General features: G+C 45.0%; 1 protein-coding gene across 4 annotated transcripts in view; it reads right to left on the bottom strand.

The window, feature by feature from the left end:
• LOC137369137 (small conductance calcium-activated potassium channel protein 2-like) overlaps positions 1-22,550 on the bottom strand; it is a 151,797-nt gene that overhangs the window by 6,796 nt on the left and 122,451 nt on the right. For 2 of the 4 annotated variants that reach the window (XM_068029856.1, XM_068029855.1), the window contains exon 7: positions 7,856-7,925. The exons of 1 other annotated variant lie outside the window; for it this stretch is intronic. In XM_068029856.1, coding sequence (XP_067885957.1) covers positions 7,856-7,925 — 70 coding nt within the window. Of the gene's footprint in view, positions 1-7,855; positions 7,980-22,550 lie in introns of those variants that run through there. One more of the 4 variants, XM_068029858.1, reaches the window with a different exon arrangement.

The following is a 22,550-nucleotide window of genomic DNA, read 5'->3' as shown; positions in this document are numbered from 1 at the left end:
GTGAAGGTACTCTGGCAGTGCTGCTAAGGAGGGTTCCAGGTTTTGACCCACTGACAACGGAGCAACAGCGATATATTTCCAAGGCAGGATGGTGCATGACTTGGAGGTGGTGGTATTCCCATGTATCTGCTGCTCTTGTCTTTCTAGATAGTGGAGGGAGTGGATGTTTAAGAAAGTGTAGATGGGGTGCTGATCAAGCGGGCTGCTTTGCCCCGGATAGTGTCGAGCTTCTTGAGTGTTGTTGGAGCTGCACTCATCCAGGCAAGTGGAGAGTATTCCATCACACTCCTGATTTGTACCTTGGAGATGATGGACAGGCATTGGGGAGTCAGGAGGTGAGTTACTCACTGTAGAATTGTCAGCCTCTGAACTGCTCTTGTAGCCACGGTATTTATATGGCTGGTCCATTTAAGCTTCTGGACAACGATGACCCCCAGGATGTTGATAGTCAGAGATTTGAGGGCAGTAATGCCATTGAGTGCAAGGGGAGGTAGTTAAACTCTCTTTTGTTGGAGATAATGATTTCCTGTCATTTGTGTGACATGATCGTTTCTTGCCACTTATCAGCCCAAGCCTAGATGTTGTCCGGGTCCTGCTGCATGTAAGCACGTCTTTTTCATTATCTGAGGAATTGCGAATGGAACTGAACACTGTACAATCATCAGCAAACATTCCCACTTCTAACCTTATGTTGGAGGAAGTTCATTGGTGAAGCAGCTGAAGATGGTTGGACTTAGGACACTGCCTCGTAGAATTCTTGCAGTTACGTCCCAAAGCTGAGACGACTGGTCTCCAACAATGACAAACATCTTCTTTTGTGATAGCTATGACTTTTAGCCAGAGAAGAGATTTTCCCCTGATCCCCATAGACTTCAATTTTTCTAGGGTTCCTTGGTGCCACACTTGGTCAAATGCTGCCTTGTTGTCAAGGTCAGTCACTCTCACCTCATCTCTGCAATTCAGCTCTTTTGTCCATATTGGGACCAAGGCTGTAATGAGATCTGGAGCTGAGGAATCAGATGATTTGGTGGTTGCCAAACTGAGCATCGGTGAGCAGGTCATTGGTGAGTAAAAGCACTGCTAGATCACACAGTTGACAGCACCTTCCATCACTTTGCTGATGATTGAGTGTAGACTATTGGGCAGTAATTGGCCGGATTGGATTTGTCCAGCTTTTTGAGGATAGGGAACATCTGGGCAATTTTCCACTTGGTCGGCAGATGCCTGTGTTGTAGCTGTACTGGAACAGGTTGGCTAGGGACAGGGCTAGTTTTGGAGCACATGGCTTCAGCATTATAGCCAGGATGTTGTCAGGGCGCAAAGCTTTTGCTGTATCCAATGCCTTCAGCCGTTTCTTGATATCACGTGGAGTGAATCAAATTGACTGAAGACTGGCATCTGTGATGCTGGGGACCTCAGGAGGATATATCATCCACTCTACACTTCTGGCTGAAGATGGTTGTGAATGCTTCAGCCTTGTCTTTTTCAAATGTTAGCCTAAAGTTTAGGCCCAGGGTATTTTAACTTCCGGCATTCATCTGCACGTCACCACTGAGCAGGTAGGCATCCTGCCCATCCATCCAGTTTCCGCTGTGTGCACAGAGTTAAAATAGATCAAATTGAAATAAGACTGCTTCTGATCTGTGCCAAATGGTATAAAAAAAAGAAATAGTTGTATTTCTATAGCACCTTTCACAACCTCAGGATGTGCCAAAGTGCTTTACAGTACTTCTTTTTGAAGTGTAGTCACTGTTGTAATAGAAATACTTTTATGATGCTCCCAGCAACTGAAGCATGACGGGTTGGAGCACCATGAAGGTCAGGGCTGAGATATCAAACACTGCTGATTACCATTAAACTGCTGCTATTTTAAAAAATCACCTTAGGACACAAATACCGCTTCGAAAGTTGGCCACTGGGGTCAAGCAGATGGAAGGACATTAAATACAAAAACAAAATACAGCAGATGCTGGAAATCTGAAATAAAAACAGAAAATGCTGAAAGTAATCAGCAGGTCAGGCAGCATCTGTGGAGAGAGAGAGAGTTAAAGAGCTGAATGTTTCCCACAGAGGAGGGAGGAGGGAAACAGCAGTCAGGACTGTTTTCGGGTCCAAAACCTTTCTCTGGTGGGAAACTGATTAAAGTCAAGATTGTCACATGGGTGAGTCCTTAATTGGCCTGGAGACGGGTTCCTGTCCAATTAAGGGTGGTGGACAGGCTCTCAAAGCTGGAGGGACACTCAGAGGCCTTCCAGCTTCAGAGAAGCACCTGGCTGCAGTACAAGCTAAGTAACTGGGACAACAAAAAGGTGCCCTCTCAGTCACTTTTTAAAAACTATAATTAAAAGCAGAAAAAGCTGCCTGGCCAACACTTGGGGTGGGGAAGCCCCTCTACAGGGTGACCGTTGGCTGAACCCACACCCAGGAAGAGAGGGAGGACCTATAAGTCTGCCAGGAGTGCTGACGCCGCTGGGTGCCCACCTCCAAGCAGTTGATCTATGCCCCATCACGTCAGGAAACTGAAGGCCAACTGGAAAATCCCAGTCAGCCCCAGTTACCTACTATTAATAAGGGGCAGGCTGCCTTCCCAGGCCCCAAACCCATATCAGCCAAACAGGCCAATGCCGGGATCGAGGTCAGGAAGCCGGCATGCTGGTCGGCCTAGTAATTTTCGGGCTCCATCAGCCTCCATTCCTGACATTGGCGGCGCCTGAAAATTCAGCCAACATTTCAGATTGATGACCTTTCATCAGAACTGGAAAAAGGTAAGAGATGTTGCAAGTTTTAAACAAGTACAAAGGCAGGTGGAGGAAAAAAAGAAAAAAAAAAGGAAAGATCTGTGATAGTGTGGAAGGCAGGAGAGATTAAATGGCAAAATGGATGACGGTGCAAGGCAAAGGGAGATGGATAGTAATGGAACAATTAAAGAAACAAAATCTGGGTCGAGAGAAGGTGTAAGTGGGAAGAGCAGAATCACCACCAACAACTGCTGTTTGAAAAAATGAAGGCAGAGGTTATGATTTGTTATTGTTCAACTCGATATTGAGTCTGAAGGCTGTAAAGTACCAGATTGAAAGATGAGGTACTGTGCCTCGAGTTTACATTGTGCTTCATTGGAATAGTGTAGGAGGTCAAGGACAGAAAGGTCAGAGTTGGAGTGGGTTGGAGAATTAAAACAACAGGAGCTTCGGGTCACGCTTGCAGACTGAACAGAGGTGTTCCACAAAGTGCTCATACAATCTATTATTTGATCCCTCTGCAGTGGAGATTGCACTGTGCACAGCAAATATAGTATATTCAATTGAAAGAAGCTGTTTCACCTGGAAAAAAACATTTTATGCTCTGGGCGGGTGGGAAAGGAGGAGGTAAAACAGCAGGTATTGCATCTCCTGCACTTGCATGGGAACGTGCTGTGGGAAAGGGAGGGTTGTTGGGAGCAATCGAGGAGTGGATTGGAGTGGAACAGGGTGTCAAAGTGGGGAATCCTCGGTTGAAGAAGCACTGGTGTGGAAAGTGGCATCATCAGAACAGATGTGATGGAGCAACTGGAAGAATGGAATAAAGTTATTACAGGATGCGGGGTGGGAGAAAGTGTAGTTGAGGTAGCTGTGGAGTCAGTGGGTTTAAGTGAGGATTCCCCTCCACCATGATTTGCAGGGCGCTCGACCATGTCTATTGCATTTCCTGCACTGTACAACCCACCGTAAATTAAGATGATCAAACACAAGCTAATTAAAGGGTTTCACGATCATATATGAAACAAATGTTCTGTACATTATGCACATCGATTAATTGGGGGAAAAAAAGCCTTTGAAGACAGTGATGTGGAAATCCCAGTATGAGACCTTGGTGATGCATGTATCACATGTTTGTACCTTTCAGATATACACTCAAAAGTAAAGATTACTAAAAGACAGACACACAAACTGTGGTCAACATTCTTGGTCTGGGCCCCTGTAGGTTATGGCACTTCAAGGGCACATCCATGTATTTTTTAAATGCCATGAGGGTTTTTGCCTTTAACACCCTATCAAGCAGTGAGTTCCAGACCACATCACCCTTTGGGTGAAAAAATTCACCTCAACTCTCCTCTAATTCTTCTACCAATTACTTTAAATCTGTGTCCCTGGTTATTGACATCTCTACTAATGGAAATAGGTCCTTCCTATCCACTCCATCTAGGACCCTCATAATTTTATATACCTCAATTACATCTCCCCTCTACTTCCTGTGTTCCAAAGAAAATAACCCCAGCCTAACCAATCTTTCCTCATAGCTAATATTCTTCAGTCCTGACAAGATCCTTAAAAATCTCTTATGTACTCTATGTGCAAACACATCCTTTCGGTTATGCGGTGACCTGAACTGTACGCACTACTCTAGTTGTGATCTAATTAGTGTTTTATATAGTTCTAGCATAACCTCCCTCCTCTTATACTCTATGCCTCAGCTAATAAAAAAAAAAGTATCTTGTATATATTTATGACCACCTTATCTACCTGTCCTGCACTTTCAGGGATCTGTGGACATTCACTTCAAGATCGCTTTGTTCCTCTACACTTTTCCTACAGAATCCTACCATTTGTTGTACATTCACTTGCCTTGTATGCATCCCCCGCCCCCGCACACTTCTTCGGATTGAACTCCATTTGTCACATTTCTGCCCATCTGACCAGTCCATTGCTATCTTCCTGCAGCCTACAACTTTCTTCCTCACTATCAACCACACAGTCAATTTTTGTATCGTCTGTAAACTTGTCAATCATGCCCCCTACAGTTAAGTCTGAATCATTGATACATACAATGAAAAGCAAGGTACCCAGTACTGAGCCCTGCAGAACCCCACTAGAAACAGCCTTCCCGTCACCAAGCCAATTTTGGATTCAACTTGTCACTTTCCCTTGGATCCCATAAGCTTTTAATTTTTTGACCAGTCTATTATATGAGGTCTTGTCAAAAGCTTTGCTAAAATCCATATGGACTACATCAAATGCACTACCCTCATCGTCCCACGTTGTGACCTTCTCAAAAAATTCAATTCAGTTAGTCAGACATGGCCTTCCCTTAAAAAGTCCATACTGGCTGTCCTTGATTAATTCATGCCTTTCTAAATGACAATTTATACTGTCTCTCAAAATTTTTTCAAATAATTTGCCCACCACTGAGATTAGGTTGACTGGGTAGCTGACTCGGACTACTCTTTCTACCTTTTTAAACAAAGGCGGGGCTAAAGAGTGGTGAGTTGAAGAGACTTAGCAGTTGGCAGGAAAAAAGACAAAAGCGCAAGGGGAGAGCCAACTGTGCAACAGCCCCGACAACCAATTTTATCTGCAGTGCCTGTGGAAGAGTCTGTCACTCTAGAATTGGCCTTTATAGCCACTCCAGGCGCTGCTTCACAAACCACTGACCACCTCCAGGTGCTTACCCATTGTACTCGAGACAAGGAGGCCAAAGAAGAAGAATGTTAATAGTCTCCGCTTCCATGTCTGTAGCCAGAAAGGATTGGAAAATGATGGTTAGTGACTCTGCTATTTCTTCCCTTGCTTCTCTTAACAGCCTGGGATACATTTCATCCGGGCCTGGAGTGGCTATAGCCCTTAATATTTCAAGAATGCTATAGCCCTTAATATTTCCTTTCTGACTATGTTTATCCCATCCAATATTTCACACTCCTCCCTTTTAACTACAATGTCTGCTTCAACAACCCCCGCCCTTTGTGAAAACAGATACAAAAGTATGAATTACCCACATGCCCACATCTTTTACCTCCTCACACAAGTTCCTTTTTAGCAGTGGGTGGGCCGCCATGGAGCTTCACCGCTGCCGGGCCCTGCTGGCGTTGAGGTCCATGGCGGGCCTCATCTGGAACCATCTTCAAGGCCCCCCTCCCCCACCCCACCACGGATCATGACGTCAACGGCTGCTTAAAATCCAGCCCTATGTTTCTTACCAATCCCACTTACAAAATATGTGAGCAATTTCCTGATGCAGAAACCTGTTACCAAGGCTGTTACTAAGCTCTTGCTCTGTGACTTGTGTTTGCAATAATTCATGACTGCCTTTTGTACCAGTGTCAATTTCTTAGATATCCTAACAGAAGGTCAGATACTTTGGTCCTTCCTTGTTTGTCTGTAGTTGAACTGACTGACCTATATGAGGATAAAACAACTATATTCCCAGGTGCTTTTTTTTAAAAAAAACAATCACTTAAAAAAAAAAATCATATCCACAGGATCTTAATTTTTTGCTGTCAGCAAATCTCAGCAAAGACATACTTTAAAGGAACAATGCTAATGATACCTGTAATCTGATGAAATCTTTGAATAAGACTCCACATCTGTGATCCGTGAATGATAGGTTTTTTTAAAATGTCTTCAAACTAATTACCTTGAAGTAATTTTACAAATCTTCACTCCTTCACGAAAAGCTTGCAGCTTCCCAAACTCAAATTCCTGATAGGTGCTCCAATCTAGTGACACTCCACACTGGTACTTTTAATTCATAAAATATATCCCTAAGCACTTTCCACAAGAGTTGGAGTTACCTTAGTTATGATTTCTACTGTGTTCTGATACCTGCAAAAATACTCGCCCTGCCATTCCATCCCTGAGAATTTCTGTTGATGCAATATCTTCTGATCTGTAGGAGTTTAAGCAACGGTGTCTCAAAAAGCCTTATATTAGTGATGACAAAATTGGTTCCTGCCATCAGTGTAGGAGCCTGAGGTAAGTATGGTCTTGATGCCTGATGGTAACCTGCTTGCACATAAAGGACGGATTCTCTGGCAGAGGGGTCAGCAATGAGAGAATCTGAAACTTGATTCCTATAAAGTTACTATCATGGATAGATTCCTGTTGTGACATTTTAATGTTTACTAGAAGCCCAGACACCTGAAAATGGAGACTATTAGTGAACATTCCTGCTTTCTTTCTGGTAGCGTTTTCTCCCCAGACTGTTATTTAAATAAAAGTAAATGCGCAATCCCTTCAGTTGTGGGTGTAATGCTAACACTTTACGAAATTCTACAGGTGCTGGATCATGGACTTGCATTTTATTTTTGCTATGTATCCACTACCTGAGATCGGAGACATTCTTGTTGATTTCTGTTTGGTCTCTGACAAAGATGTAAAAGTGTGCACCTTTAGATCGATGGCCATCTAACCAGGACCTTAACGTACTGCCTAAATGGTTTTAAGCAGAGACCAACTTGAATTCTTCCTTTCTGAGGTCTATATTAGATTTTTTTAAATAATCTTTTTACAGACAAAATAGCAAAAATAGAAACTACTCCTGTGGCCTTCCCCCATACCTACAGATACAAAAGTATGAATTACTTTTGAACGAGTTCCACCAGCTCCGGGGAAGCCCTACATAGTAACTTTATAGCAATATTCCTCAATTGCGGAAATAGGCAGTTGAAATAAAGCATTTTTGTGGTAACATTTTCTGAAGCGATGTGTCTGCAGTGGGTTGTGCCCATTTGTTTGCGAGACGGATTCCTACGACTGGGGAAAAAGAATGAGATAGGGCAGATTGAAATACATAGCGTGTTGGGGGGTTGGGGAGGGGAGGTGGGGGGAAATCACAGGGAAATACAAATCATTCCAATGGTTTCCCCTATCAATGTACCTGGTTTACCCATTGTACATGAAGTACATTAAATAAATAAGAAGCATTTTCGTGATGGCTACATAAATTAAAGAACAAGCATCTTAAAATCACAGAAATAACTCTTTGAGATGTTTAGGGAAAATATTAGAAATTAACAATCAGAGCAGACCCTACCAATTTTAAAAGAATTTCAAAGTGCAACATTTTAAGCAATCTCAGCAAATTCACACTAAATCCTACTAACCTTAGCAAGGTCCACCAAAGTATTTGCCTGATCATTTAATTTTCTTTGTTCCATTTTTACACTTCGTAACCTGAGTGCAACATTCATTTTAGTTGGTCAGTTTCATTTCATCTTTCAATGTTATCTTCAAAAAAGAACATGCAGTAAAATTCACCAGAGCAAACCACCTTCATGAACAATGATTTTCTTACTTTTAAAAGTTCAAAACCACTCATCTGTCTGGTAAATGAGAAGCATGCTTCCTTGACATGGAAAAAGTTGGTAGCAGAGAGAAATGTATGCATTTTACATTATATTAGCCATAGCTTCAGATGAAATAAAGTAATAATAAAAATGTAAGACCAAAGCTTAGGCATTCATTAAAAGCCTAAGTATCATGACCAAAAGACATAGGATGGAATAGATCAATGTCAGACTATCCCCAAAGTTCAGCACAATTTCAATCACAGCCTGATGCCCTTTTTCTTGAAATAGAATATTTTACAGATGATTTAACTGGAATCCTAGGGAAATCCAAACTATGGTTTGTTACTTCATAGAAAATTTATTGGAATATATACACACACACATGTAAAAGAAATTTAGATTACCAATACTTTGTAAATGTGCTTAACAAGTTGGGCGGCACAGTTGCGCAGTGGTTAGCACTGCAGCCTCACAGCTCCAGCGACCCGGGCTCAGTTCTGGGTCCTGCCTGTGTGGAGTTTGCAAATTCTCCCTGTGACCATGTGGGTTTCTGCCGGGTGCTCCAGTTTCCTCCCACAGCCAAAGACTTGCACGTTGATAGGTAAATTGTCCCTAATGCAGATAGGTGGTAGGAGAATTGCGGGGATGTGGTAGGGAATATGGGATTAATGTAGGGTTAGTATAAATGGGTGGTTGTTGGTCAGCACAGACTTGGTGGGTCAAAGGGCCTGTTTCAGTGCTGTATCTCTCTATGACTCTAAGCTGAAGAACAGCTATACAAGGAAAGAAGCATTTCCCACACTGAACCAAGTACTCTTAACACAACCCATATGTTACCTTCTAATACCCTAAATCTATTTTAACCCAGATTCAGAAGATGCCCATTATACAATTATGATACAATTAGTTACTTTTCACATACTTTTCCTCTGGGCTCTGGAAGCAAATTGCTAATCTGAAATATTGGAAACTGGGTTGGCAATACCCAAACTCACTGCATTTAGGACTCCTAGAAATTGCTGTATTTAATATATTCCCAAGACTAACCTTTCCCGTACTTGCTTGAATTTTGAGAGTTGATTACGTTCCTGATTAAATTCATTGCTGTGAAACTCAAAATCATGAACCTAAAGTTTCATTGCCAAAATGCTGTTGCTTCCTTCAATTTAAAAATTGTTGCCTCTAAATGACCAGGCAGAGTACAAGGCTTAATGTTCTACTCAGGACATTATCAATGGAAAAGGACATACAATTATAAAATTAATTGAATTACATAGTCATGACTAAATCTTTTGAAATGATCATCTTAATAAGAAAGCATTACATCTATTATGTCTGAATTCTTAAAGTTTTTAATTGTTTATTGAGTTAAATTTTGCTTTCTTTCAGAATATATGAAGTATTCCTATGTCTGTGTGGCCTGATACCAGCCCTCCAAAATGGATTGGATTAAGGGAAGTTTATATCCAATATAACTCAGTGATAAGTGAGATTCCTATCAAAAAGGAAGTATTTTAAACATCTTGCAGCTAAAGAGGGTCATAACCTGTTTTAGAACAGCATCCTCCTCATTTAAATTAATTATGTGTACCTCACGTCAGTGTACTTTTTAAATTTATAAATGAATTGATGTAATCTAATGAAATTTATTGTATTAGTTTTGCCAATGTAGAATAATTTTGAAGAATTACTTCTTCAGTTGAATATTTCTTGGAATCCATATTTCGAAGCTGTGCTTGTTAATTGTCGTATTGTACTGGGACATGAGAAATTGACGCTTGCTTTTAAGTTAACTACTTCTTTATATGAAGACAGTAATTACAGGAAACTAAACGACAGTAAATTATTTTAGTTTAGAAGCAGATATTAAGTTATAATCTCATATCTGAAATATTACAACTATTTTAATTAATGTAGTCTGATAATTCTTTGCAAAGTTTGATTTTTCTCATAAATCGAATATTTTAGGTAAGTTTTTGAATGTCATACTGCACTTTCTACAGGAAATTCAATTCATCTCAGAGGTAAGAATCAATCTATTCAAAAGCCCTTGTACCCTGAAACATTAGGTATCTACTCAAAACTCATTCATTTAGATTAAGATAAAACTTTTGTTTTCTTGCATTTTGTTTAGCTGTTAGAATCCCTTAAAATAATTGGAGTGGATAAGCTTGAGGGTTCCAATATAAACTCTTTTTTAGTTATTCGTTCATGGGTTGAAGGCATCACTGGCAAAGCCAGCATGTTACCCATCCCTAATTGCCCTTGAGAAGCCACCTTTTTGAACACTGTGGTTAGGGAGGGAGTTCCAGGATTTTAACCCTACAACAGTGAAGGAACAGCGATATATTTCCAAGTTAGGATGCTATGTGACTTGGGTGGTGTTCCCATGTGCTTGCTGCCTTTGTTCTTCTGGGTGGTAGAGGTTGTGGGTTTGAAAGATGCTGTCGAAGGAGCTTTGGCAAGTTGTTGCAGTACATCTTGTAGATGGTACACTGCTGCTGCCACTGTACATCAGTGGTGGAGGGAGTGAATGTTTAAGGAGATAGATGAGATGCCAATCAAGCAGACTGCTTTGTCCTGGATGGTGTAGAGGTTCGAGTGGTGTTTGAGCTGCATTCATCCCAACAAGTAGGGAGTATTCCATCACACTCCTGACTTGTGCCTTGCAGATGGTGGACAGACTTCAGGTAGTCAGGAGGTGAGTTACTCGTCGCAGAAATCCGAGTCTCTGACCTGCTCTTGTAGCCGCGGTATTTATTTGGCTGATGTAGTTGAGTTTCTGGTCAATGGTAATCCCCAGGATGTTCAATTTTACGAGAGCTCCTTGATGTTACACTCAGTCAAATGCTGCCTTGATGTCAAAGACAGTCACTCTCACCTCACCTTTGGAATTCAGCTCTTTTGTCCATGCCTGGACCGAGGCTGTAATGAGATCTGGAGCCAAGTGGTCCTGGCGGAATCCAAACTGAGGATCAGTGAACAGATTATTGGTGAGTAAGTGCCATTTGAAAGCACTCTCAATGACACTTTCCATCCCTTTGCTGATGATTGAGAGTGGACTGATGAAGCAGTAACGTGCAGGATTGGATTTGTACTGCTTTTTGCAGATAGGACATACCTGGGTAATTTCCGTGATGCCAGTGTTGTAACTGTACTGCCTTAATAGTGCATTGATGACTAAAAAACATACGTAATGAAATGCCATCTGTGACTGCTAATTCTAAAATGCATTTTTTGCCAGCATGTTTTGTCAGCACATTCATTTTATTCTCACGATATCTGTTTCAGAAGCAGAAGTGCTGAATGCTGGAATTTAGTCTTCTTCTTTGGCCTCCTTATCTCGAGAGACAATGGGTAAGCGCCTGGAGGTGGTCAGTCGTGTGTGAAGCAGCGCCTGGAGTGGCTATAAAGGCCAATTCTAGAGTGACAGGCTCTTCCACAGGTGCTGCAGAAAAATTTGTTTGTCGGGGCTGTTACACAGTTGGCTCTCCTCTTGCGCTTCTGTCTTTTTTCCTGCCAACTGCTAAGTCTCTTCGACTTGCCACACTTTAGCCCCGCCTTTATGGCTGCCCACCAGCTCTGGCGAATGCTGGCAACTGACTCCCACGACTTGTGATCAATGTCACAGGACTTCATGTCGCGTTTGCAGACGTCTTTAAAGCGGAGACATGGACGGCCGGTGGGTCTGATATCAGTGGCGAACTCGCTGTACAATGTGTCTTTGGGGATCCTGCCATCTTCCATGCGGCTCACATGGCCAAGCCATCTCAAGCACCGCTGACTCAGTAGTGTGTATAAGCTGGGGATGTTGGCCGCCTCGAGGACTTCTGTGTTGGAGATACGGTCCTGCCACCTGATGCCAAGTATTCTCCGGAGGCAGCGAGATGGAATGAATTGAGACGTCGCTCTTGGCTGACATACGTTGTCCAGGCCTCGCTGCCAAAGAGCAAGGTACTGAGGACACAGGCTTGATACACTCGGACTTTTGTGTTCCGTGTCAGTGCGCCATTTTCCCACACTCTCTTGGCCAGTATGGACATAGCAGTGGAAGCCTTTCCCATGCGCTTGTTGATTTCTGCATTTAGAGACAGGTTACTGGTGATAGTTGAGCCTAGGTAGGTGAACTCTTGAACCACTTCCAGAGTGTGGTCGCCAATATTGATGGATGGAGCATTTCTGATGTCCTGTCCCATGATGTTCGCTTTCTTGAGGCTGATGGTTAGGCCAAATTCGTTGCAGGCAGCCGCAAACCCGTCGATGAGACTCTGCAGACACTCTTCAGTGTGAGATGTTAAAGCAGCATCGTCAGCAAAGAGGAGTTCCCTGATGAGGACTTTCCGTACTTTGGACTTCACTCTTAGACGGGCAAGGTTGAAAAACCTGCCCCCTGATCTTGCGTGGAGGAAAATTCCTTCTTCTGAAGACTTGAACGCATGTGAAAGCAGCAGGGAGAAGAAAATCCCAAAAAGTGTGGGTGCGAGAACACAGCCCTGTTTCACGCCACTCAGGATAGGAAAGGGGTCTGATGAGGTGCCGCTATGTTGAATTGTGCCTTTCATATTGTCATGGAATGAGGTGATGATACTTAGTAGCTTTGGTGGACATCCAATCTTATCTCGTAGTCTGAAGAGAGCACGTCTGCTGACGAGGTCAAAGGCTTTGGTGAGATCAATGAAAGCAATGTAGAGGGGCATCTGTTGTTTGCGGCATTTCTCCTGTAGCTGACGAAGGGAGAACAGCATGTCAACGGTCGATCTCTCTGCATGAAAGCCACACTGTGCCTCAGGGTAGACGCACTCGGCCAGCTTCTGGAGCCTGTTTAAAGCGACTCGAGCAAAGACTTTCCCCACTATGCTGAGCAGGGAGATTCCATGGTAGTTGTTGCAGTCCGTGGTCACCTTTGTTTTTATAGAGGGTGATGATATTGGCATCGCGCATGTCCTGAGGTACTGCTCCCTCGTCCCAGCACAGGCAAAGCAGTTCATGTAGTGCTGAGAGTATAGCAGGCTTGGCACTCATGATTATTTCAGGGGTAATGCTGTCCTTCCCAGGGGCTTTTCTGCTGGCTAGAGAATCAATGGCATCACTCAGTTCCGATTTTGTCGGCTGTGCGTCCAGCTCATCCATGACTGGTAGAGGCTGGGCTGCATTTAGGGCAGTCTCAATGACAATATTCTCCCTGGAGTACAGTTCTAGGTAGTGCTCAACCCAGCGGTCCATTTGCTTGCGTTGGTCAGTGATTATGACCCTGATTTAGATTTGAGGGGGGCGATCTTCTTGATGGTTGGCCCAAAAGCTCTGTTAATGCCATCATACGTTCCTCTGATGTTTCCGGTGCCGGAGGCCAGCTTAATATGACTGCATAGGTGTTGCCAGTAGTCATTTGCGCAGTGCCTGGCTGTTCTTTGTGCAGTGCTTCTGGCTGCTTTAAGTGCTACGGATGTTAACTCGCTGGGGGCTTTCTTGTCGTTCAACCGTGCAATGCGCTTAGCGGCTATGACAGGTTCCAGCTCTTCAATATGAGATTGAAACCAGTCTGCATTTCTCTTCGCACGTTTGCCATAGGTGGTCAAAGCTGACTCATAGATGGCGTCTCTGATGTGGGCCCACTTGGTCTCAGCATCCCCTGTGGGAGTGTTTTGAAGAGCTGTTACAAGTGAATTTAGAAATTTTTCTAACAGCTGCAGATGAGAAATTCTGCTCGTGTTGATGCGCAGGTGGCCCTTCTGCTCGGAATGATGCAACTTCTTTGGTCTGAGTCTAACCTTGCTGCACACCAGGGAGTGGTCAGTGTCGCAGTCCGCACTGTGGAAGCTGCGTGTGATTTGAACACTGTTTAAGGAGGCTCGCCTTGTGACGATGAGGTCTAGCTGTTGCCAACGATGCGATCTTGGGTGCCTCAATGAAACCTGGTGACATGGTTTAGTGTGAAAGAACGAGTTGGTGATGCAGAGGTTATGATAAGTACACAACTCAAGCAGTCTCTGTCCATTCTCATTCATCCTTCCAACGCCATAGCGCCCAAGGGAGGAGGGCCATGAGTCATGGTCGGCCCCAACCCTGGCATTAAAGTCCCCCAGCAGGAACAGGTGTTCGGTTTTGGGGATGCTACTAATGATATTATGGAGTTCCTCGTAGAACTGGTCTTTAGCTTCATGTGCGGAGCAGAGTGTTGGAGCATAGATGCTGAGTAGCTGTACTGGACCAGGGGTGGTGAGCAGTCGGATGGACAGTATGCGTTCCGAGCCATTTGAGGGAGGCTCTATCATGCTGAGCAAGGAGCTTCTGATGGCGAAGCTCACTCTATGCTGTCTTGGTTCTTCAGGGTCCCTGCCCTGCCAGAAGAAGATGTAGTCTTGCTCTGCTAGAGATCCACTCGCGGGGAGGCGTGTCTCCTGAAGTGCTGCAATGTCTACATTGAGTCTACTGAGCTCGTTGTTAATGATGGCGGTCTTCCGAGAATGGTTGATTTGTGTAAGGTCTTCCGACAGGTCAGGACACATAGTTCTGACGTTCCAGCTTGCAAAGCGAAGGGTTGGTACCTTCTTTCCTTTTTTCATGTTGTTTGGTGCGGTGTTGCAGTCCACTTTTCGTGCAATGACCCTGAGCTCCAAGCACCCATTGAAGCAGGTGGACTGTGGTGGGACAGAACCTTATTGACCAGTGGCTGCCCGGTTTGAGGCGGGCGGTAGCTGTCCAGTGAGGTGCAATGACCTCTCCCACCGACAAAGGCAACCCGTGGCGCCCAATCTCTTATGCCAATTGAGCTGGACCCGTAACTGATGCCTTCCGTGTTGTTTCAGTCGCTGTGAGGCGACTATGGAGTGACCTCTCCATGGCGCATGCCTGGGTGAATGTATGGAGGTTGAGAGTTGCCCAAGCATCAAAACCCCCCTCTTGGCCTTTCTGGTGGGGTCCAAAGGAGTGCAGAGCACGATGCTTGGCACCGGTATGGCTGCAGGAACTGCCGGAAACATGCCAAGGGTGACACATGACCGCTTACGGGGTTCCGCTCCAGATTTTCTGTTAGGGTTTACTCCCTTAGCCTTAGTCTCTCCCGAGACGCCCACAAGGCAGTGGGGTTGTTAGGGCCCCTACACAGGTGTAGGAGGATGCCGGTGGGAGGAGGGGGTGCGAGGGGGAGGGGTGGAGGGAAAAGGGTGCGAGGGGGAGCTGGGAAGGGGGCTTTAAGGGGGTGGGGGGGTGGCAGGGGAAGATGGTGCAGGGGGAAGATGGTGCGGGGGGGGGCTGGGAAGGGGTTTTGAGGGGGGAGGGGGTTGCGGGGGGGGGCGGTGGTGAGCTGAGAGAGTGGAGCTGGGAAGGGGAAGGGGGGGTGGAAGGGGGGGGTGGAATTTAGTAATCACAGAGATATAGCACATGTCCGACACCAGCGGTAATTATTTTATACATGTCAACAATAATGATGCAAGTGAGCCAGAACTCAGAAATGACTGGGTCACCAGTAGCTTAAGAAACAGCTACATGCTCACTCTCACTGAGTACTAAATGTATCTTTGCAAACTTTTTTACATTCTGAAATATAGACAATACAAAAACAAAATACACTGATCCTCTCCCTTCAAAGCTCCTGTCTGCCCAACTCATCTCCTCACCTACATGTTTTCCAACATCAGCAACCTGTTTCGTTTATCCATCATTGTCCCCACCTTCTTCAAAACTGCTGTTATTGCCTCTTCAATTGGACACTGGTTCATGACTAAACCTCTATGTCTCTCTCATCATTTGGAATCTGATGCTTTTAGAGAGAGTCTGGCCTATTTTCAGGTCCCGACCCCACTCTTACTGTCAGGGCGCCCACCTGGGAGATCTTCCCGGAGGTGGGCAATTAAGCATGTATTTTGCATTTTGTATTGGAAGTGTTGTTGGATAACGTTGTTATGGAATGGTTTTTTGATGGTGGTTTTTAATTTTGGGATTTTGGCCAGGATGATGCTGTGATGGTCCGTAGCAGATGGATTGATAGGTAGGGAATTGGGCAGGAATTATGATGCATGGATTGCATCTCAGGGGAACCAAAATCTGAGTATCTGCTCATGAAGAGCCCATCCAGAATGAAAGGGTCCAGGATGCCTCCTCCTCCCAAGGTGGTTTCCAAAGGCTTAGTGGCAAGGGTTGCACCCTCACGATAGCAAGGTTGTGGAAGACACAGCAAACAAACCAAACTTGGAGACATGCTCCAATGAGTGCTGGAGAACTTCCCCTGAACGGCCCAGGCAGCAGAGCCATAGTTTTAGTACAATGATGGTTTGCTCCACAATGTTCCTGGCTGCTGCATGGCTCCGATTGTAGGAGCGTTGTCCTCACCTGGTTGGGTGGCAGAAGGGAGTCATTAGTCAGGTGTACAGTAGGTATCCTTTCTCACCAAGCAGCCAGCCTCTAGTTCTTCGTGGTGGGCTGAAGATATCAGGTACGGTCGACTGGCAGGATGAATGCATCGTGGCACTGCCAGGATAGCAGGCAATCACTGTAAATATCTTCTGGGCATGGTCGCACATAAACTGGACATTTGCAGTTGCAGAACATCACCCCATTAACATGTGGGGCCTGCAGAGCCATCTGTTGGTAGTGGATTGCACCTGGCATCATGAAGAAAGTCTCCTGCTCTCTCCTTCTGCTTCTCTTTGGTCAGTGACAAGACAATGAAGTCCCTTCTCCTTCTATATAGGGCCTCTGTCACATTGCTGATGTAGTGATGGATGGCGAACTGTGAGATGCTTCTCCTGTCGGCTGTTCCCACCTGAAAGGATCCACTGGCTTAGAAGTTTAGGGCGATGCTGATCTTGATGGCCACTGACAGTGGCGCTCCTGCCATGCAAGATGGGTTGTAGGAGGTGGCACAGTTAAATCACCACCTCCTTGGTAAAATGCAGGCGCCTCAGACACTGCTCCAGGCTGTGGTGGAGATCGGAGAAGTTAGCGTAAGAGGCTATTGGACATCACTATCAGCCCAATCAGCATGCTTCCAGCACACGCATGGCATGCCCATACCAGCACCCTCACAGTCAGGGTGTGCCTTGCTGGAAGTGGCCTGAAGCATTCTGGCCAACACTGCTTGAGTTTTGGATTTTCATTATGCCAGCGCCTGCAGCATTACAGAGCTGAATTTTGTGGCCCAAACTTTATCCAGAAAACTCTATGCACATATATAATAAAGTTTGGCCTACCCCTCAAAACACTCAATTATGTGATCTTTCCACTATTGCTGTCATTAATTTCCATTGTTTTACTTTGGTTATTCCTCCCTCTCAATAGTACTAGTTTAGATCCTTTCATCTAAAATTGTTTTATATTGGAGTGAGTGGAGTGTTTGTGCTGGGGCAGCAACCCTAATGTTAGCTTGTCAGACATGCTAAATTCAGCCACCAGTAAGATCCAATAAATGTGAGCCTTTCCAGTAGCCGTATTTATTGAATCCGATAGATTTATATGTGATTGCTGTTGACTCTGAGACTGGCAATCCCACTCACACCAATATAAAAGGGTCCTTAACTCTTATAGAAACTGAGGATAGGTCAAGATATAGCACCTACATTTTGCTGACATGGTTCTTTTGTTTGTATTATAAATTACATTTTTCAGTCGCTGCACAGAGATTAAACTCGTTTTTTATCATCAATTCTGTTAATGGCAAAGGAACATAGGCACTAGCTTGAGAATAACAGAAGGATCAGTTCTGTATAGCCATGCCCATTAGGTACTTTATACTTAGGCATTTTATGCCCAATTATGAGCTACGATACTTAATCTAGGCCAAGATCATCTCTAATTGATTTCATTTATGTTCATTATGCCCAATAAATGACCAACCAACATCCAGAGATGCAATACAATACTTTTCATTCAATAATAAATTTTGCATACTGAGTATTTAGCAGGTGTTGCCACTATCACTATCACATTTTCTTCGATAGCATTATATGGGCTGAAATTAATGGAGAGTGAGAATGGGGGACTGCTGGGGCTGAAGTGGGAGGTTATCCATCTGGTTTCCCAGAGCAAGAGGCCTGGGAATTATTAACTCTAGGGCCTCATGTGCATCCCCAAATACTGACTCTTGCCCCAATTCAACAGGAATGGCAGGAGTGATCATTTTCCAACGGCAGACAGCTGCCAAGGACCAGGGGAAAAGGTCCTCCGCATCGTGAGTTAAGAAGGATTGGAAGTCAGGAGCAATTGAGGTCAACCGAAGTAGGGGAAGTCAAAGGTATGTTTGTCAGGTCAGGAACAGCACTCCTGCTCCTCCCGACACATAAAGAACTTAATTTTTTCTCAAAAATCTAACTGGTTTTATTCAGGCCGCAAAGCTAGTGGGTCCGGGACTTTGTTAACCCCAGAGATAAAATTGTGTGCCGGTCTGAATGACATCATAAGACTGTGACTTTGCCATTTAATAGGCCCACTTCTCTGGGGCAGGTGCCTTTCTCAAAACCCAAAAGATGCCAATTAAAATATCAACCACTGTAAACTGTTTGGGAATGGTGGGGGAAATTCCCAAATGTAATATTAAACACCCGCCCACACTTTTCTCACCAGGGTGGCAGGGTTAAAATCAATCCTATAGTTTCATAACCCACCCTAGTTCAGATCCTGGGGCCGGAATTGAACGCCACCCCAGCGAGCAGGGGAGTGGCGTTAAATGGAGTGGTAGGCCTTCCCGACCAGATCCTGTCTCTGCCGCCACTTTACGTAGGGCGGTGGGGGTGAGAAATGGACCTCCTGCCCCAGGCCAATTTAGGCCCTTAAGTGGCCACTTAACGGCCACTTAAGTGCCTTTGCCCGCCTCCACATGGATTTTACACGTGACAAGCGGGTGGCTGAGGACCCAGAAAAGCTGCCTGGAAATACCAGGCAGCTGCCGACCGTCCCAGGGGTGGGCCCTAATAATCGGGCACAGGGTACCCAATGGAGGGCCGCCCCTGCTACCCAACCACCCCCAACACCCAACACGCCCCCTTCCCCCCATCCGAACACCCTTGCCTCGCCGGGGCCTGACCGATTACCCCCGGCGAGGCAACTAAAACTTCCTGGACTCCTGGCTCCATGACTTGGGCTGGGCTGCAGTCCCAGCAGTGGCCACTGCTCCCGGTGGTGCTGCTGGGACTATGAGCTGCCAGCCCACTGATTGGCCAGTAGCTCAATGAGGCGGGATGTCCTCCCTCAAGTAGGTAGAAGTTACACCTCAGGACAATTAAAGCCTGGGGACCCGTAAAATGGAGGTCGGATCCCAGGCGAGGTGGAAGTGGGTTTGCCACCGACTTTTCAGTCGGTGGCTGGCTCCCGTCCGCCCAACGTGAAATCCTGGCCTGAATGTAAATATCAATTCCTTATGTCACAACTATGTGCATGAATCCATCCACAGCTGACAACAGCTAAAGTTATCAGTGCACCCAAATAAAGCTATAATCAGAACAGCAGAAAAAGAATCATTAATAACCCATCCTCACTTAAACATTCTGAGAGATTTGTGCCCATCCCAGCAATTAGCAATAGTTGCTTCAATTAAGGTGCTGGCACTGAGGGAGTCAGAATAATCTATAAAACAAGTGATAACAGACAATGAGATGTTGTATAGTTGATGTCAAAGTTTCCAGTATGAAGTATACTGGTTCTAAGGAGTCCACTGGAACAAACAATTTAAAATCAGCTGGATGATTCTTAGACTTTGACAGAAAATCAGTACCAAATAAAAACTCTCTCTTCACCAATTTCTGCATTTCACTAGATGGCATAGTGTCCAAGAGAGCTACAGGCATATTTTGATCGGCACACAACCTTTCCCACCATTACCTCGGTGTTATTTGTTGAATAACCTCAATACCTCATGATATGCAAATTATTACCTGTAAAAGTCACACAGGCTTTAGGTGAAGGATCTTTCATGGCAAAGACCAACAATACTGGATTAGGCTAAGAAACAGCTAGATGCTGTTGTGAATAGATGGCTGGTAATCTGGAATGCTGAGAGAAGAATGGAGCAAAACATTTAGTCTTCTAAACCTATTTGATCAGCCAGTCTTCATACACTTGATGATTGCATCAAGGCCACTCCGGACTGAATTTTCCCATCCCCGCGAAGGCAGCTTTGGAGGCAGAGGGTGGGTGAGGAAAATAACAATTGACTCACATCGGTCCAGCTCTGTGCCATGTTCCTGCCTCCATGTGCTTTTCCTGGAGGCAGGATCCCAGCACTGACAGCTACCTGCCCAGCAGTACTGGGTAGATAATTAGGGTAGTTATAGGACAATTAGCTCTTATTGTGGAATTGGTTCACAGGTGCACAGGTTTGATGGTGCACAGGTCCCCTGTGTCCCTTGCTGTCAGAAGCAGAGGTGACTTCACAGTGGGAGGTCAAAGCCACAAACCATGTGAGGCCTTTTATTAAGTTGCCAGCATTAAATCGTCATGCTCAGGTCTCCCCAAGCAGAGGACATGCCATTGCAGCCACTTCATGGAGACTGATGGCTCCACTAATGTTGCTCTTGCTGCAATGGTAGCTGCTGCGCTCCTACTGATGGCACCTCCATGATGATATTGTCACTCCTTCTGCTGGTCCTTCAGCAGTGCCAACATTGTAAGGGCAACTAGCAGCCCGATGGCTGTGCTGAATGGCCCTCCTGACACAGGAACCTGGTCACTGTCCCTAATTGGACGGAGCCAAGAGGTGGCTTCTTAATTGGCTTCCTTCAGGAAGATCGCTTTGGAGGTCCCACCACATCCAGGGTCCCAACCCGGAATTGAGGCTGACGTCAGGATCACAGCCCACTCAGGAAAATTCAGTCCACTGTGACAATAGGTCTTGACTGTCATGTCATGGTCAAAGTAGGGGACCTCAAGTCAGTAGCCTGTCAATGAGAGGGGTGCAACATCCAAAGGCACTGGTACTTCATAGTCACAGTTTGTGGCACTCCTTGCCCTGATACTGTACAATTAGGGATTGCTGATGATTCCATCACCATTCCCTCTGAAGAACGTTAAAAATTATCTGCTAGTCGAGCCAAATTTCTATCAGTAGCACTGTTACTAGAAGCAGTGAGGGGAGTAGAACAGGGCACCACTACAAATATTCCATTGGATGTGAAGAGCAGCATGGGTGCATGAGGTGAAGATCACACAGTTTGCACCTTCTCCCTCAGATATAGTTTTTCACTAAGGAAACTTCACCTGTTTGTCTGAACCTTGCAATTGTTCTGCTCCTCATCTCAAAATATAATGAATTCTTTGAGTATGGAATTAATATAATCCTTTAAAAGAGAAGACATCTCCAGTTATAAGGGGATAAGCTACTGGCTGACTGTGACTGTCATTAGCCATGAATAACAGCATCCTCTCGAAGCTTCCTTGATTGCCTTAAAGAGCTGGAGAGTAATTTCTTGGAATTTTTCTTGAACTATTCTATTCTTTGTCTTTGTTTTTTGCCACTCAGGAGAAAACTCGTACTTAGGGATGGTTGAGCAGTATGTAAGGCTGCTCTATAGATTAGATGGGGCAGGCTTGATGGGTCTCATGGTCTTTTTTACCTTTCTTTTTATATACACACAGGAAAGAAACAAAAATTATTAGTTGGCTGCTGGGTTAAGTTTATCCCAATATATATTATGTGAAGAATGCCATTAAATGGTTAGCAATACAATTTTTCTCTGGATGCCCGACTCCCATTATGAACTTAATTCCTATTTTCAGAGCACAACTGTAATCCAAATTCTTACACCGTGAAACTGCTAATCTCTGCCCATAGAAGGTTACTCACTTTAACGTCTCAGAAACATTAGTGGTAACAGAAAGTCACCTACTAAGAGAGGTAAATTCTGCAACTGGTGGGCTGAATTTAATGACCAGCAGGGGGCCCAGAAAAGGGCATCGTTCCTGTTCATTGCATGGGTGGCCAATCCACTGCGATTACATGGCGGGCAGCCATTTTGTGTAGGGGAGGTGTGGGTCCCCCCAATCATGTGCCTGGGATGGGAGGTGAGTCATTGATTACGGCTTCAGATGTCTCCGGAGCAGGTGCTGGCACCATATTTAAAGGCCTGCCAGCCCTGCATTCACACTTGCCTTTGAGTCATTTGCAGCTTTGTGCAGCCTAAAACTCAGCCAGGCTGCAAGGGAAAGGCAGGAGGTTCTCTTCCCCAGCAATAGCAAGAAAAGATCATCCCACCTGACCAAGCAAGGTGGAGATCACAGAGGTCAGCAGCCTTGGGGTCATCCAATGTAACTGGATCCAGTGCATGAAGAGGGTCAACAACATTTTGCATTCTGCCAAGGTGAGTGCTCCACACCAATTGCCTTTTTGAGGATTGCATGTGACTAGGCAGGAAGGTGTGCGACATGGGGGGGGTAGCACTGCTGCAGCATTGGCTGGGGCTATGATAGATACATGGCTGCCTCTTGGCCACAGGTCACCTTCCTTCATAGCTTAGCCCTAGTAACTCCTCTAACAGCGAGTGTCAGCATGAGATAAATCATATCCCTCAGTAGGGGATAAGAT

Source organism: Heterodontus francisci, chromosome 4, assembly GCF_036365525.1.
Source record: "Heterodontus francisci isolate sHetFra1 chromosome 4, sHetFra1.hap1, whole genome shotgun sequence".
In the NCBI taxonomy this organism is placed as follows: domain Eukaryota; kingdom Metazoa; phylum Chordata; class Chondrichthyes; order Heterodontiformes; family Heterodontidae; genus Heterodontus; species Heterodontus francisci.
The sequence above is the reverse complement of the archived record's forward strand: the minus strand, read 5'-3'. Positions and strand labels throughout refer to the sequence as shown.